This window comes from Dendrobates tinctorius, unplaced genomic scaffold, assembly GCF_039654945.1.
Source record: "Dendrobates tinctorius isolate UK_male_01 unplaced genomic scaffold, ASM3965494v1 ptg000201l, whole genome shotgun sequence".
Lineage (NCBI taxonomy): Eukaryota > Metazoa > Chordata > Amphibia > Anura > Dendrobatidae > Dendrobates > Dendrobates tinctorius.
The window spans coordinates 10,814,700-10,831,023 of NW_027361868.1; the positions used below are offsets into that span (position 1 = coordinate 10,814,700).

General features: G+C 41.8%; 1 protein-coding gene across 4 annotated transcripts in view; it reads left to right on the forward strand.

The window, feature by feature from the left end:
- Positions 1-12,569, forward strand: part of RCOR3 (REST corepressor 3) — a 46,559-nt gene extending 33,990 nt beyond the window's left edge. For all 4 annotated transcript variants that reach the window (XM_073553404.1, XM_073553405.1, XM_073553406.1 and 1 more), the window contains exons 11-12: positions 9,267-9,508; positions 9,791-12,569. In XM_073553404.1, the coding sequence (XP_073409505.1) occupies positions 9,267-9,508; positions 9,791-10,150 (602 nt within the window). In that variant the 3' untranslated portion in view covers positions 10,151-12,569. The remainder of the gene's footprint in view (positions 1-9,266; positions 9,509-9,790) is intronic.
- Positions 12,570-16,324: the final 3,755 nt, after the last annotated feature.

Sequence of the window (16,324 nt, forward strand, 5' to 3'; positions counted from 1 at the left end):
GTCCGAATGTAGCTTATGGGGGGATTGTGGCGATGGTGGAGCGAGATCACAGGAAGCCGGCGGGGTCAGAAGCGGTGCGATGTTGTGGGTCCGGAGTCAGTTGTGAGGCAAAGTGGAGGGCATTGCTTTCCTGATCACAGTTTTCCTGAAGTCGTGGGCCTACAGAGGCTGCACATGTGCAGACTGGGATTTCGGCCCTGTCGAGATGTCAATCCGCTCAAATGCCGCCTCCGACAGCCATTTTCCTGAAGCCTACAGTTTCGGGAAGATGGGCCGCTGGAGGCAGCGCTTGCACGGATTGACATCTCGGCCGATCTGAGATCTGTCTGCGCATGCGCTGCCTCCGGCAGCCATCTTCTGGAAGCCATGGGCGGCGCTTGCACAGATTGAGATATTGAGCGGCCAACTGCTTCAGGAAAATGGCCACTGGGGAAGAAATGCACTCCACTCTGCCTCACAGCTGACAGCAGCGTTGCACCGCTGGGGGCACCCACTTCTTCGATCCAGGGCCCGCAGTGTTGCCCCACGTCTCCGGCCTCCGTTTTTCTGAAGATGGGACCATGCCTCCTGTGACCCCGCTCTGCCCCCCAGGTAAGATACTGGAATACGGACCCCCATCTTACAAAAAAAAAAAATTAATCTATTTTCCTTCCCAAAATTTGGGGTGCGGGTTATAGTCCGAAAAATGCGGTATATAGTTTGTGAAAGCTTTATTTATGGAGAAAAAGCTTTGTCATTTGACAATTATGGAATCAGTACAATCATATCCAGAGTTAGAGAACAGGAAGCTTGACGTTATTTTCTGCTATTTATTGGAAGAATTGATTCATGGGCAATGAGCCATAAAGAATTTACTTTTAACTTTTTAATTTGTTTTTATTTTATTTTTTATTATTACATTACTTTTACTGCATTTTTGCTATTTTACATGTTTGTAAGCCAAAGCTGCAGTTTGTAGTTAGTCCATATACTGCTACTTTGTACCGTGCTGTGTATATGAGTGGAATAGATGATATATAGTACATAAGTAACAGATATTAGACTTGTTCTCCAGGGTCTGGCAATGAGCGTGACATAACTGTGGAGTGACTACTGCTTATGTCGGCTGTGCAGTCGTCCTATTAATATATGTATAGCGTTTAGGTGTGTGTGTGTGTGTGTGTGTGTGTATATATATATATATATATATATATATATATATATATATATATATATATATATATATACACACAGTACAGACCAAATGTTTGGACACACCTCATTCAAAGAGTTTTCTTTATTTTCATGACTATGAAAACTGTAGATTCACTCTGAAGGCACCAAACCTATGAATTAACACATGTGGAATTATATAATTAACAAAAAGTGTGAAACAACTGAAAACATGTCTTATATTCTAGGTTCTTCAAAGTAGCAAGCTTTTGCTTTGATTTCTGCTTTGCACACTCTTGGCATTCTCTTGATGAGCTTCAAGAGGTAGTCACCGGAAATGGTTTTCACTTCACAGGTGTGCCCTGTCAGGTTTAATAAGTGGGATTTATTGCCTTATAAATGGGGTTGGGACCATCAATTGTGTTGGGCAGAAGTCTGGTGGATACACGGCTGATAGTCCTACTGAATAGACTGTTAGCTGCTTTTTTCTTGCCATAATACAAATTCTAACTAAAGAAAAACAAGTGGCCATCATTACTTTAAGAAATGAAGGTCAGTCAGTCCGAAAAATTGGGAAAACTTTGAAAGTGTCCCTAAGTGCAGTGGCAAAAACCATCAAGCGCTACAAAGAAACTGGCTCACATGAGGACCGCCCCAGGAAAGGAAGACCAAGAGTCACCTCTGCTGCGGAGGATAAGTTCATCCGAGTCACCAGCCTCAGAAATCACAGGTTAACAGCAGCTCAGATTAGAGACCAGGTCAATGCCACACAGAGTTCTAGCAGCAGACACATCTCTACAACAACTGTTAAGAGGAGACTTTGTGCAGCAGGCCTTCATGGTAAAATAGCTGCTAGGAAACCACTGCTAAGGACAGGCCACAAGCAGAAGAGACTTGTTTGGGCTAAAGAACACAAGGAATGGACATTAGACCAGTGGAAATCTGCTTTGGTCTGATGAGTCCAAATTTGAGATCTTTGGTTCCATCCACCGTGTCTTTGTGCGACGCAAAAAAGGTGAACGGATGGACTCTACATGTCTGGTTCCCACCGTGAAGCATGGAGGAGGTGGTGTGATGGTGTGGGGGTGCTTTGCTGGTGACACTGTTGGGGATTTATTCAAAATTGAAGGCATACTGAACCAGCCTGGCTACCACAGCATCTTGCAGCGGCATGCTATTCCTTCCGGTTTGCGTTTAGTTGGACCATCATTTATTTTTCAACAGGACAATGACCTCAAACACACCTCCAGGCTGTGTAAGGGCTATTTGACCAAGAAGGAGAGTGATGGGGTGCTACGCCAGATGACCTGGCCTCCACAGTCACCAGACCTGAACCCAATCGAGATGGTTTGGGGTGAGCTGGACCGCAGAGTGAAGGCAAAAGGGCCAACAAGTGCTAAGCATCTCTGGGAACTCCTTCAAGAGTGTTGGAAGACCATTTCCTGTAACTACCTCTTGAAGCTCATCAAGAGAATGCCAAGTGTGTGCAAAGCAGTAATCAAAGCAAAAGGTGGCTACTTTGAAGAACCTAGAATATATATATATATATATATATATATATATATATATATATATATATACAGGGGTTGGACAAAATAATGGAAACACCCGGAAACATCAACAAAAGTTAGTTTAATATGGTGTAGGTCCACTTTTTGCGGCGATTACAGCCTCAGTTCTCTGAGGTATGGATTCATACAAGGTGTGAATTGTTTCCAAAGGAATGGTAGCCCATTCTTCAGTTAAAACGCCCTCCAGTTCTTTGAGCGACGATGGCGGCGGAAATCGACGTCTAACTTGAAGCTCTAAAATCGACCATAAATGCGAATAATGTTGAGGCCTGGGGATTGTGGGGGCCAGATGAGTTGCTCAACTTCATTACAATGTTCCTCGTGCCATGCTTGAACGATTCTAGCTGTATGAATTGGTGCATTATCATCCTGAAAGATGTCGTTCCCCTCCGGGAACAGTGCTTGAACCATAGGATGCACTTGGTCGCCCAAAATGCCTAAATAATCGCGGTTGTTAATTCTTCCATGAAGGGATATCATTGGCCCGGCGGATCTCCTCGAAATAGCACCCCCGATCATCACAGAACCTCCACCATGTTTTACGGTTGGGAGAAGGCAGTCTGGATGGAATGCTTCTTTCGGCTGTCTCAAAACGTACACTCGGCCGGAGGTCGGAAATAGGATAAACGATGATTCGTCTGAGAATCTCACATGTTTCCACTGCTCGAGGGACCAATTCTGGAGGTTTCTACACCACGCTAAACACATGGAAACATTTGTCATTGAGAGCAGCGGTTTTCGAATTGCAGCTCTTCCGTGGAATCCAGATTTGTGCAGCTCCCAAATAACCGTTTTCGTGGAAACTGGGTTCTGTAGGTGTTCATTGAGCTCAGCAGTGATTTTCGGAGCCGTGGTCTTGCGATCCTCTCTCACAATTCGCTTTAGAGTCCGACGGTCTCTCTCAGTCAACTTCGACTTTCGGCCGGACCTGTGCTTTGCTGCAGACGTCTTTCCTTCTCTTTCAAACGCAGTCATTACTTTGGAGACAGTACCTCTTGACACGCCAAGCATTCGGGCACTTGCTGTTACAGTAGCGCCTGCCATACGAGCACCAACAATTTGGCCTCTTTGAAAATCCGAGAGGTCTGCCATTTGTATCAGGTTCTCATCAATGTTCTTACAATTCTGCAAAGCAAACAGTTAATTTACATATCACATAACACAAATAATCAACTACAAAACATTACCATATGTCACGGTTTGCATGTTTATAACATGTTCGAAGACTATGATGCCAAAACGTTAGGTGTTTCCATTATTTTGTCCAACCCCTGTATGTATGTATGTGTGTGTGTGTGTGTGTGTGTGTGTGTGTATATATATATATATATATATATATATATATATACACACTGTGTTCCAAATTATTATGCAAAAAATATTTCCTCATATTTTCTCTAAATTACCTATATGAATTGCAGTCATTGTTATTTTCCAGTCATCTAATATTCCAGTATAATTGCAATGTTTTTGAACAAACTGCCTATGAAAACAGTATATTTTTAAAAATAAGAAACACTCAAAATGCAAGTTCCAAATTATTATGCACAGCAGAGTTTTCAACCATTTTATTTTTATTTTGAACAAAAAAATGGTCCATTGTGAAATGATAAGCATTATCAGCTTATTACACAATGAAATCAAATAGTTTTCAAGTCAAAACTTTCTTCTCGGTGATGTTACATCTGCACATAGGACCCTTGTTGGAAAGAAGCTTCTGAACTCTCTCGTCCATTGAATTTGTCAGCTTTTGGATGGTTTGTGCTTCAATTGTTTTGCATGTGGACAGAATCCCCTCCCAGAGCTGCTGCTTAGATGTGAGCTGCCTCCCGCCATCATAGACACTCCTTTTGATGATGCTCCAGAGGTTCTCAATGGGGTTGAGGTCAGGGGAAGATGGTGGCCACACCATAAGTTTGTCCTCTGTTATGCCCATAGCAGCCAGAGATGCAGATGTGTTATTTGCAGCATGAGACGGTGCATTATCATGCTGAAAATGATCTTGCTGCGGAAAGCACGGTTCTTCCTCTTGAACCATGGCAGGAAGTGCTGTTTTAGAAACTCCACATAGATTATGGAGTTCATCTTTACCACTTCAGGGATCCTAAAGGGGCCGACAATCTCTCTCCCCATGATTCCAGCCCAAAACATTACTCCACCTCCTCCTTGTTGGCGCCTTAGCCGTGTTTTCATGGGGTGTCCATCAACCAGCCATCCTCCACTCCATCCATCTGGACCATCGAGCGTTGCACGACACTCATCGGTGAACAGAACAGTTTGTAAGTCAGTCTTCATGTATCGTTTGTCCCACTGGAGCCGTTTCGGCTTGTGTGCAGTGGATAGAGGTGGTCGACAGGATGGCTTACGCACAGCTGCAAATCTCTGAGGGACCCTGCATCTTGTTGTTCGGGGGACGTTGGAGGCACCAGCAGCTTCAAAAACTTGTCTGCTGCTATGACAAGGCATTTTTGCAGCTGCTCTTTTAACCTGACGCAATTGCCTGTTGGAAAGAGTCCTCAGTTTTTCCTTATCAGCTCGCACACGTGTGTGCTGGGAATCGGCTACATGCTTCTTGATTGTGCGATGATCACGATGAAGTGTCTTGGCAATGTTGATTGTAGTCATGCCTTGACCTAAATACTCCACAATTTGTTGCTTCTCAGCAGCCGACATCCTTTTTCTTTCCCATTTTGGCAGAAAAATGTAGGCTGCTTAATAATGTGGAACAGCCTTCTTAAGTAGTCTTGCCTTTATTTGGACACACCTGCCAAACTAATTTGCACAGATATCTGCAATTGCTTTCAGTGATATAAAGAGCCCTGACACACATCACCATCAATGAGTTTAAATGACAAACAAAAAAATTCTAACCTTATCACTCCTAAACTCTTTTTGCATAATAATTTGGAACACAGAGTGTATATATATATATATAATATATATTATGTGTGTGTGTGTTTATTATTATAGCGCCATTTATTCCATGGCGCTTTACATGTGAGGAGGGGTATACATAATAAAAAAACAAGTAATCTTAATCAATACAAGTCACCACTGGTACAAGAGGAGAGAGGACCCTGCCCACGAGGGCTCACAATCTACAAGATATACATATATATACTCTACGTATGGCCTGTATGGGATCCGATTTAGTTTTTCTTTTTGCGCACCCATAGACACATTGATGAGTCTGATCCAAGTGTCAGTATACTGTGATCCATTTCTCTCGCATCAGAGAATCCTATCACAGGTGCGGAGAGGATGGAGAATGTAATTTCTCCGTCTTCTCCATTGTCTTTGCCCACGTAAATCGGACTGCACTCGGATGACATTGATGACTTGTATGGGTGCACGTGGTCCAATATGCGAAGCCACACACAGCAGGCTACGATTGGGCCGACTGCTACCCGATAAAACATCAGTATACACTCGTGTGATCCAGTCCTTATAGTAGCTTTTACGTTTGCAATTTACTCTCTACTTAATTTGCGCTTTCTTATATAAATAATTAACTTAGGTTCACGTTTGTTTTTTATTTTCTTTTTGTGTAATGTTGTCAGATTTTTGCAGAATTGTACTCCAGCATCCTAATTGAGTGCAATATTGGTCTAATTTTGTATTTATTTTTTTCTGCACATTTGAAGACAACTGTGCAACAATTTAGCAAACCATGCGACTTAATGCACTATAAAGGCACTAAAAACAAACCAAAGCCTGTTTGATTTTGTGCATCTACCCGTGTGAGCCGTTTGGAGGAATTTGGTTCAAGAAGAAAAAACAGCAACGAATGTTACAAGACGAAAAAAAAAAAAAAAGATGAATCGGGGGCCAAAGTGTCTGACTTCAGTAAGAGCGCGGGTCCTGCTCACGTGAGCTCACAATATACGAGTACACAGAGGATGGTAAAGATAATGATCCGTCCAACCAGGATCCTCCATGTGCTCTCGCGTGCATAGCTTCCAGCCTAGGGTAATGAGAACAATTGTAAAAAATCAAATACTCTTGTCTGACTTAAGTCGGCAAAAGCTAAAGATATAAAAAATAATCTGGTCTTTAATCCAAAAATGAGTCTGGCCTGTGTATAAGCAGCCAGACAGCCCTCAACATGTCTGCAAAGAAGTTTTACGGGAAAATAAGACATGTATTTTATATTTTATCTTCTTCTGTAAACCCTATACATAATATAGATTGTGGATGTTTCCCTGTGCTTAGGTTCGGCCCGGATGTTACTCTGTCATTTTCATACCCTGAACCACAAATGTAGTAAAAGTTGGGTCAGACCTGCAGCAAATAGCCCAGGAAATGTGCTCGAAGAATTAGAAGGCAAACTGTAGTGACACTATACTGAGTTGGTTGAGTATTACATTTGAATCTAATACTTTTATAAAGGAAGAAGAGTGAAATAATCCAGAATATCGTGTGTGTGCACGCCAAGTCACTGGGAAAAGCAATGAGTGGATTTACTTTGCGTAGTATCTTGTAGACCTATTTTGGGGATCCACTGGTCTCTGCTGTGAGGTTTGCAGGTTCATCGTCTACTAATAATAATCTTTATTTTTATATAGCGCTAACATATTCCGCAGCGCTTTACAGTTTGCACACATTTCCATCACTGTCCCCGATGGGGCTCACAATCTAAATTCCCTATCAATATGTCTTTGGAATGTGGGAGGAAACCCACGCAAACACGGGGAGAACATACAAACTCCTTGCAGATGTTGTCCTTGGTGGGATTTGAACCCAGGACCCCAGCGCTGCAAGGCTGCAGTGCTAACCACTGAGCCACCGTGCCGCCCCTGCAAGAATGTTGGTTGGTGTTTCGGCTGCGCCCCCTGTGTAAATGGATGCCAGCTGTGCTATACAGCTGGCAACCGGCAGCAACCAGAGATGTTTCTGATCGCTGCTTTTTCTACTTAGATGCCGCTGTCCCGAGACAAGATTGCAGGCTGATGGGTTGCAATGGCAGCTTGGGGGCCTGCAGATCCTTAAACTGGCTTCTTACAAGATCTTCATTTTTACTGTATACTGCAATGTTATTCAATAAACCAACCCGTCCCTCTTGCAGGTATGCCGACATAAGGATAAAGAAGGGGAGACAAAAAAAACAAAAGTCCCAAAAGGAATATTGGGTGCAGCAGAAAGGGGTTAATGGGGTACATCCCGAAAATCCTAAAACAAATCATCTTTAACAGGCGCCATATAATGGCATCAGTCATCTATGGGGTACTGTAGTATGTAAGAGGGTGGCATTAACCGGGGGGGTAAATATCTGATCACTGTGGGCCACCCCCACCGCTGAGACCCTCACTGATCACTAGGAGCAGAAGATCCTGTTGCTCCTCAGTGCATGGATATTGAGGCTTTTGCATAGAGGACTGTGTACTCTTTCCAATTCCCTAATTTAAAAATAAAATCAGTTTATATTATTTTAGCCCCTTTAGAATCATAGAATCGTAGAGTTGGAAGGGACCTCCTGGGCCATCTGGTCCAACCCCCTGCTCAAAGCAGGATTCGCTAAATCATCCCAGTCAGATGTCTGTCCAGCCTCTGTTTGAAGACTTCCATTGAAGGAGAACTCACCACTTCTCGTGGCAGCCTGTTCCACTCATTGATCACTCTAACTGTCAAAAAGTTTTTTCTAATATCTAATCTGTGTCTCCTCCCATTCAGTTTCATCCCATTGCTTCTAGTCTTTCCTTGTGCAAATGAGAATAAAGTTGATCCTTCTACAATGTGACAGCCATTTAGATATTTGTAGACAGCTATTAAGTCTCCTCTCAGTCTTCTCTTTTGCAAACTCTTTTAGTAAAAAAAAAAGTATATATATTGAGACTAAAATCAAGAATCGTCCTTATACTTGGGAAAAAAATGTGATTTAATTTATTTTGTTACAAAATCAGACTTTTGGACTGAAATAGTCAACAGAAGTCTTCTACTTCAGAATCGACGTAGGCTTCACCATAGAGAACGTCCAAGTACAGAGGCTTAGGAGAAACGTTAGGTAAGCTTTAAAACACTAGAACTGCAAAAGGGGTCAAAACGACCCCTTGCCTTATTATTTTTTTTCAATAATTTATTCAGGGTTTTTTACTATTTTTCTCCAAGTACTGTGACTTTTAATTATCTTTTGTTCCCTTTACAATATGTATTGCAATCCACAATTTTTTATTTTTTTTATCGGTTCTATAAAAAAAAAATTCTATCGGTTGTGCAAAATTATATTATCGGTTCTAGTTTAAGAAGTGAATCCAGTGAAAGGATGATTAAATTTTTTTTTTATTATTTTTTTTATGTATATCCATTTTATTACTGCTGGACCATATTTGTTTGTGTCCTGGTATAATGTATTTTCCCTCCTATGTGTAAGACTAAGCTGCCACCGGCCCACCGTTTCCATATAGGTAACGAAACCTCTTAGGGTAATGCCGCCCCCCTCTATCCCTTCCCCGTCTATAGGGCTGAGCCGTCCTTGCAGATATATTGACGTAGAAAGCTCCGCTTGAGTGGATCGTCTTTTGGTGAATATTGTACTTTGCCTTCCAGGTGTCCGCAAATATGGTAAAGATTTTCAAGCTATTGCAGATGTAATTGGCAACAAGACTGTTGGTCAAGTGAAGAACTTCTTTGTAAACTACAGGCGTCGGTTTAACTTAGAGGAGGTATTGCAGGAATGGGAAGCAGAACAAGGAACCCAGGCCTCTAATGGTGATGCTTCTACCTTAGGGGATGACACAAAAAACACTTCTCATGTCCCATCAGGAAAGAGCACTGATGAAGAGGATGAGGTGTGTTTGTGTATCCACAGTATTCAGTTGAGATTTTTTTTTTTTTTTTTTTTTTTTTGCTTTATTTTTATTTTTTTCTAAACGTTACTGATAAAATGCGAATAGATGATAAAAGGTAGCATTCAACAATATGTCTGGTGCCATTGAATATGTCTAGAATTATATATAATGACTGGAGCGCTATTTTATACTATCGTTGTATTGACATAACAGAATCTTTTTGTAAGCGTAACGGTCTTGGTTTGATGTCCGTTTTTTGTATCCTTTTTTTTTTTTTCCTAGACCCAGAGCAGCCAGACGGCGGCACCACCACCACCCACCGGCCAGTCTCCTCCAGAGCGGTCCGTAGCCCCAGCACCGCCGGCTTCGGTAACGACCTTGAATCAGCCGCCGCCGCCTCTTCTTCGGCCAACGCTTCCAGCTGCTCCGGCCTTACATCGGCAGCCGCCGCCACTTCAGCAGCAAGCCCGATTCGTACAACCAAGGCCGACTCCCAACCAGCCCCCGCCACCGTTAATTCGCCCAGCTAGCTCTTTGCCTCCCCGTCTAAACCCCAGGCCGGCGGTGAACACCAGTTCTGGCCAGCAGCAGCCCTCATCTCTCATCGGGATGCAGACTGAACCGCAGCCCGCGATGCATTAATGTAAAATCACTCCATGAAACCTGGAACTATGAGAGGAGTCTCAAAGCCATTCACGAAGCCAAGTATCACTTCGTCTAAAGAAGATCATGAAAACCGGACATTATTAAAAAAAAAAAAAAAAAAAAAAGACTGTGTACCGTACACTAAACTGATCCAGAATGTATTGTAAGCTTTTTATATACATATATCTATATAGTCGGACGTAAGCATTCTGTAAACCAAAGTGTTCTCCACATTAAGACTCGTCTGTTACGTGTTACCGTGTGTCATATTTCGGCATTTATTTGCCGACCATATGCAATAAATCACAAGTGTCGGTGATCTGTAAGTATTTAGCTCATCGAGATGCGGTGTTCATATCAACCTTCCGGTGACTTCACCTAAACACAGTGAAGGCGGCCATTAGGCGTTTGTCTCGTACCTCAGTGATGACGTGTTTTGTGAATGTTGACCAATAATATGGCCTCCGCTGTGTGTAGATGATCAGCCTATGTTTTCACCTGTCCCTTTATAAGCTCTCAAAGCTTATACATGTTTGTAGAGGTTGTAAACTTATAGAAAAAAAAATTCTATAGAAAGCCGTCAGGATTTTTTTTCTTTCTCGTTATTCCAGTATTTCACGGAGTGTGGTATGAGCAGATCTGTGTCCAGACCGTACACAATGATGATCTCACTTCCCCTCTCCCAGCGTGAAATCCCAGCATTATCTGAACCATCGATCTGAAGAAACTTGATAAGTCGGCCGACCCCTCCAGTTTTGCAGAGTTTCTGCTGAAAAAATTTCTTAGGGTATGATCACGCTGAGTTGTTTTTTTTTTTGTTGTTGTTTTGTTTTGTATGGGATCCTACTTAGAAAAAAAATTTTAGTTTTTTTTTTTGGAAAATTTGTTTAATTGTTCAGTTTTTTCTATTTGTGTTTTATTTTCTTCTAAAGAAATTGAAAAAAAAAAAAAAAAAAAACGCCTGCTGGAAAAAAGGAAAGTGCATGTCACTTCTGAAGGAAACCTCTGTAAGCTAAACGCTGTCAAATCAAAAACCTGCAAAAAAAAAAAGCTTCGGGGGAAAATAAACTTTTCAAAACTGCGTCAGGGAAAAGAATAACTCTCTAAAAAAAAAAAAAAAAAATAAGAGTTTCCTAAAGCGTTTTCTGCTTGAAAAAACTCCGCTAGAATTTGGATGCCCAATCCTTCTGCTTTTTCAGGGGAGATAAGGTTCTGGCAAGAAGTATCTGGCAGCGACTTTTTCCTCTGTCTGCGTTGAAAACTCCTGAACGCTTGGTGGAACGGGAAAGTTGGCAGACGGACAGATTGCAGACAGCTCCCTCGTGTATCGCTATTGCAAAGCATTGGCAAACCCAAAGTTTTCATCCTGATGGATGTTGCAGTTTACAACCCTCTTTAATAAATTATTATTTTTATTATTATTATTATTATTTGAAACCTAACCCATTGGTTTAATATTATCGTGTTTTGAAAAATTTGTATTTTCAGGATTCTTCTCCGTGTCTGAAAATTTTTTTTTTTTTAAATACATGCAGTAATTTTTCCTTTTTACTTGCGTATGTGTACATTGTGGTTTTTTTTTTTTTTTTTTTTTAAACTTTCGAACTGATCTAAACTCCCATTCCTGGCCGGCCGAGTATCGGTACAATGTGTTTTTGGCTTGCAGATCTCACCATCCGTGTGTAGAGGACGTCATGCTTAGATATACGGTATATCATGTTCTTTATTTTAATTTATTTGCTGTTTACCTCGATGTCGTACCGTCCTTGTCGTCTTGTATGTGACAGTCGAATATGAATTGTCAGCTGTGCTACTAGTTTACGGACTTGTGTTTCCCTTCCAGAACAGGGATTCAGTTTTGTTTTTTTTTTTGTGTATTTTATTTTTTTTATTATTTATTGCATCGGTACTTAGTATCTAGACCTTTTTATAGACTTTATCAATAGACATGTCATCGTAAAAAAAAAAAAATTTTTTTTTTTTCATTTCTGTTTCTTTTTTTTTTTACATTTTAAGTATATAAAGTGCACTTATGTGATAATTTTCTCATTTCTGTGCTGCAAAAATGTGAGAGCTTGTTGCCCAGAGTCATTTGTCTATTACAGGTCTTTCACTATAGTAAAACTGGAGTTTGCAAAGTTTTTGTCAACTCTTTCCCCATACGGTGTTCTGTAATTATAAAGGAATTACAACCGTGTAATAGTGACTGTGCTCTTTATACATAAAGCTTTGTTGTTTCTTATTATTCTACCTTTTGTCCTAAACCTCCTCCGACACCCCAAGTAAATGTATTACATGTGTAAATACCGGGGATAGGGGGTGGCGATGGATCCGGTTAATATTTTTTTTTTTTTGCTTTTTTCTCTCTTCTGTCTTTTTAAATATGGCAAAAATAAAAACTGAATCTATGAAATGATGACCGTAAGAAATAGTCAATTTTTATTAGCGTTGATAAAATTATTAAAGGTTTTACCTCCTTATTAAAAATTTCTGGAGATTTTTAATTTTACAGTTTACTGTGCATTGCCTTGGTTACCGGCCACTACTGTAGTCTTTATCGGCAGTGGTCGGTTTCCTAGACAAGGAGCACAGCGCTTACATGCTCTATAACAAAAGAGCTTGTAAGTGCTTCTCTGGATCTGGGCAGCTCAAAGCTCCTCCGACACTACTGCCTCTGATTGCACCACTGGTTCTTTGCTGGGATTTCCCTTGGTCTATGCTGTAGTAAGGCTGCTCACCAGCAGAGGGCAGTCTCCTGCTAAGAACACAGAAGAATAATGCAAAAACACAGTAGTGTTCAAAATACTCACAGTCCAATATGACTGAGCGGATTAATCACTGTTTTTGGTATAATTTATATTACCACATGTCGATTTACCAGTTGTTGCAGTAGATTCTAATAAAACCAACAGACTCGGCAGTCACGGTCTGCATGTGTTTGAGTCTGTGTATTAGAATAATTAATTGTAATGGTGGTGTTCAGACTAATAGCAGTGTGGCGTTCAATTTGTGAGGTCAGCCATTCTGTGAAGAAACAGGTGGGAATCAGGTGGCCCTTATCTAAGGGTGAAGCCAGGAAATGTTGTAGATGCATTTCGCCTTGAAAGCCTGAGAAATATGGGTCGTTCGAGGCATTGTTCAGAAGAACAGCGGACTTTGATTAAAAAGTTGACTGGAGAGGGTAAAACTTATAAAGAAGTGCTGTTCAGCTAAAATGATCTCCAATGCTTTACAATGGAGCGCCAAAGCAGAGAGACGTGGAGGAAAACGGAAGACGACTGTTCTAATGGATGGAAGAAGAGTCACAATGGCAAAGGCTCAGCCAGTGATCAGCTCCAGAATGATCAAAGACAAGTCCCACGTTACCAATGATCGGCTACAGGATGATCACAGACAAGTATAAAGTAGATATGACAGGCTCAAACCCCAACTTAGGTGCTCTGGGAAAAAACAAGACTAAAGTATAGGAGTAACCCCGGCACACTAATAACATGAAAGTAAAGTCTTCTCAACGACAGTCTTTAATTGTTGTGATTTTATTGATTGTGAAAAAAAAGGGTGGTGTTACAATCCAAAAAAGGGTGGTGTTACAATCCAAAAAAGGGTGGTGTTACAATCCAAAAAAGGGTGGTGTTACAATCCAACGTTTCAGCTCTACATCTCGAGCTTTCATCAGGGATATGACTAGATCCTTGGTTTTGAGGTGTGTGTATAAGTGGTATAGGTTTGCCTTTGTAGTCCAGCTGCTGGAACAGTACCTATAGTAACCACGATGTGTAGGGTCAGCACGTGACTCCCGTCCTTGTGTCCTAAATCTAGTCAGGTGTGGAGGAGGCCGGCTGTCGTTGAGAAGACTTTACTTTCATGTTATTAGTGTGCCGGGGTTACTCCTATACTTTGATCACAGACAAGTGTCACCTTCCCTCTAAAAGGTATCAACCACTGAGGACTCTCAATTCTGAATATTTTTTTTTACCTTCCCTCTGAGGACTGTGACAGTTATAAGACGCCTGTGTGACGTTAATCTCTGAGCAAGAAGTCCCCGCAAAGTCCCACTGTTAATAAAAAGATGTGTACTGCAGAGCATACAATTTGCCAAAGAACACATCAACTGGTCTTAAGAGAGATGGAGAAACATTTTGTGGACTAATGAAAGTAAAATTGTTCTTTTTGGGTGCAAGGGCCGCAGACAGTTCATCAGACGACTCCAAAACTCAGCATTCTAGTCACAGTACACTGTGAAGACAGTGAAGCATGGTGGAAGCATCATGATATGGGCTTGTTTCTCTTACTATGGTGCCAGACCGATTTACCACATACCAGGGATCATGGACCAGTTTGCACATATTTAAAATACTTGAAGAGGTCATGTTGCTTTATGCTGAAGAAGATATACCCTTGAAATGGGTTTTTCAAAAAGACAATGACCCTAAATACACCAGAAAACAAGCAAAATCTTGGTTCCAGTCCACAAAACTGAGGTTATGGAGCGGCCGAACCGATAGAACACTTGTGGGGTGACACCAAAAATGTCGTTTCTGAGGCATCAAAAGTATCCTGGGCTGAAATAAAAGTTAACAGGTGCCAGAAGTTGATTGACTGACTATGCAACATAGATGTGAAGCAGCTCTAAAAAAAAGCTGTGGGCAAACAACTAAATATTAGGCTAGTGACTCACAGGAATGGTAAATCATCCTAAAAAATAGTACATATTGTGAATTTGCAAAGATAAATGCAGACACTGCTATTTTTAAAAACGGCCCAGTGTGCATTTTTTGTTATTTTCTGTAAAGTAGTTATAAATTCTAAACATTTCTCTTCATGTTTAGAATTAGAAAACAGTGTGCAATGTTCCCAGTGCTGGAAATAAACGCTAGTATAAAGATGTGTGATTAACTCATGTTTTTGAACACATTGTGCTATTATTTTGAACACTACTGTACCTGTAAATGATGCTGTAGAACTATAACTCCCAGTATGCCTTGGATAACTTGTTTGTGGGTGATAAACATTAGATCAAAGAGGCAATCTCTGCATGTGTTGCGGCTGTAGAACAGGCTTGAGACATATTAGAGCACGCCGAAGTCACTCGGTTAGCACCCGAGCATGCTCAGATAACACCTTATCCCAGCACGTTCACTAATCACCATCATTGTCCTGAGTGTTTATTAATTCCTCCCCTCCATGATGGACGTGACCGTGCAAATGCTCGTCCGCCTTCTTTTTCCGTACAGCTCCCAATTACCAACAAGGAAAGCGGGATCTAAGGCTACTTTCAGACTTGCGTTAGGAGGCGCAGGGCCGCCGCTAAGCGCCGCCCCCGGCCGTGCCTCCTCTGGTCAGCTCCTATGGGCGCATGACGCTGCATGCGATCAGCATACCCTATATTTAGCGTTGGGTACACTGGCCGTGCGCCGATATGATTTTGCCGGTGCATGCGCCCTTTTGGCGCTGCGCCGAGCGCACAAAAAATGCAACATGGTGTGTTTGGCGCACGTCGGCGCAGCATCAAAAGGGCGCATGCGCCGGCAAAATCATACCAGCGCACGGCCAGCGTACCCAACGCTAAATATAGGGTGCACTGTTTGCATGCAATGTCATGCGCCCATAGGAGGTGCTGACTGGAAGAGGCGTGACTGGGGGCGGAGCTTAGCGCCTGCGCTGCGCCTCCTAACGCAAGTCTGAAAGTAGCCTTAAACCCCCATACTTGGTGCCCTCTTCCCTCAGAAATCGAAAGCGGCGAGGGGAGAAATGCAATTATGGGAAAACCCAAAAGACCCGTCGTATCTTAAAAAACATTCCCTGGCCTTATATTGTGATTTGCACTATGTAGTAACTCTGCTTCGGCCTTTGCCCTCTGGTAACCAGCATTCCGGATAAGAAGAATCAGAGATACCAGGCCAACATCAGACCATGGTCAATAAACCCAGACAAATCAAAAGGTCCCAAGATAACCTAAGTCCACAGTACACAGAGGTTAATAAACCTCCATGTGTTACAATAACAACCAGAACTCTTTCTGCGGACAATGAAAGTGACCATTTCTCCAGCTTGTATCACTATGAACATTGTCTGACCAGCAATGCTGCTCCGTCATGGTCTGAATGCATTCTGTATAGTTAAAAATGGACATTTTGAGTCCATATTGATGTTCACACTACAAGGGACCCC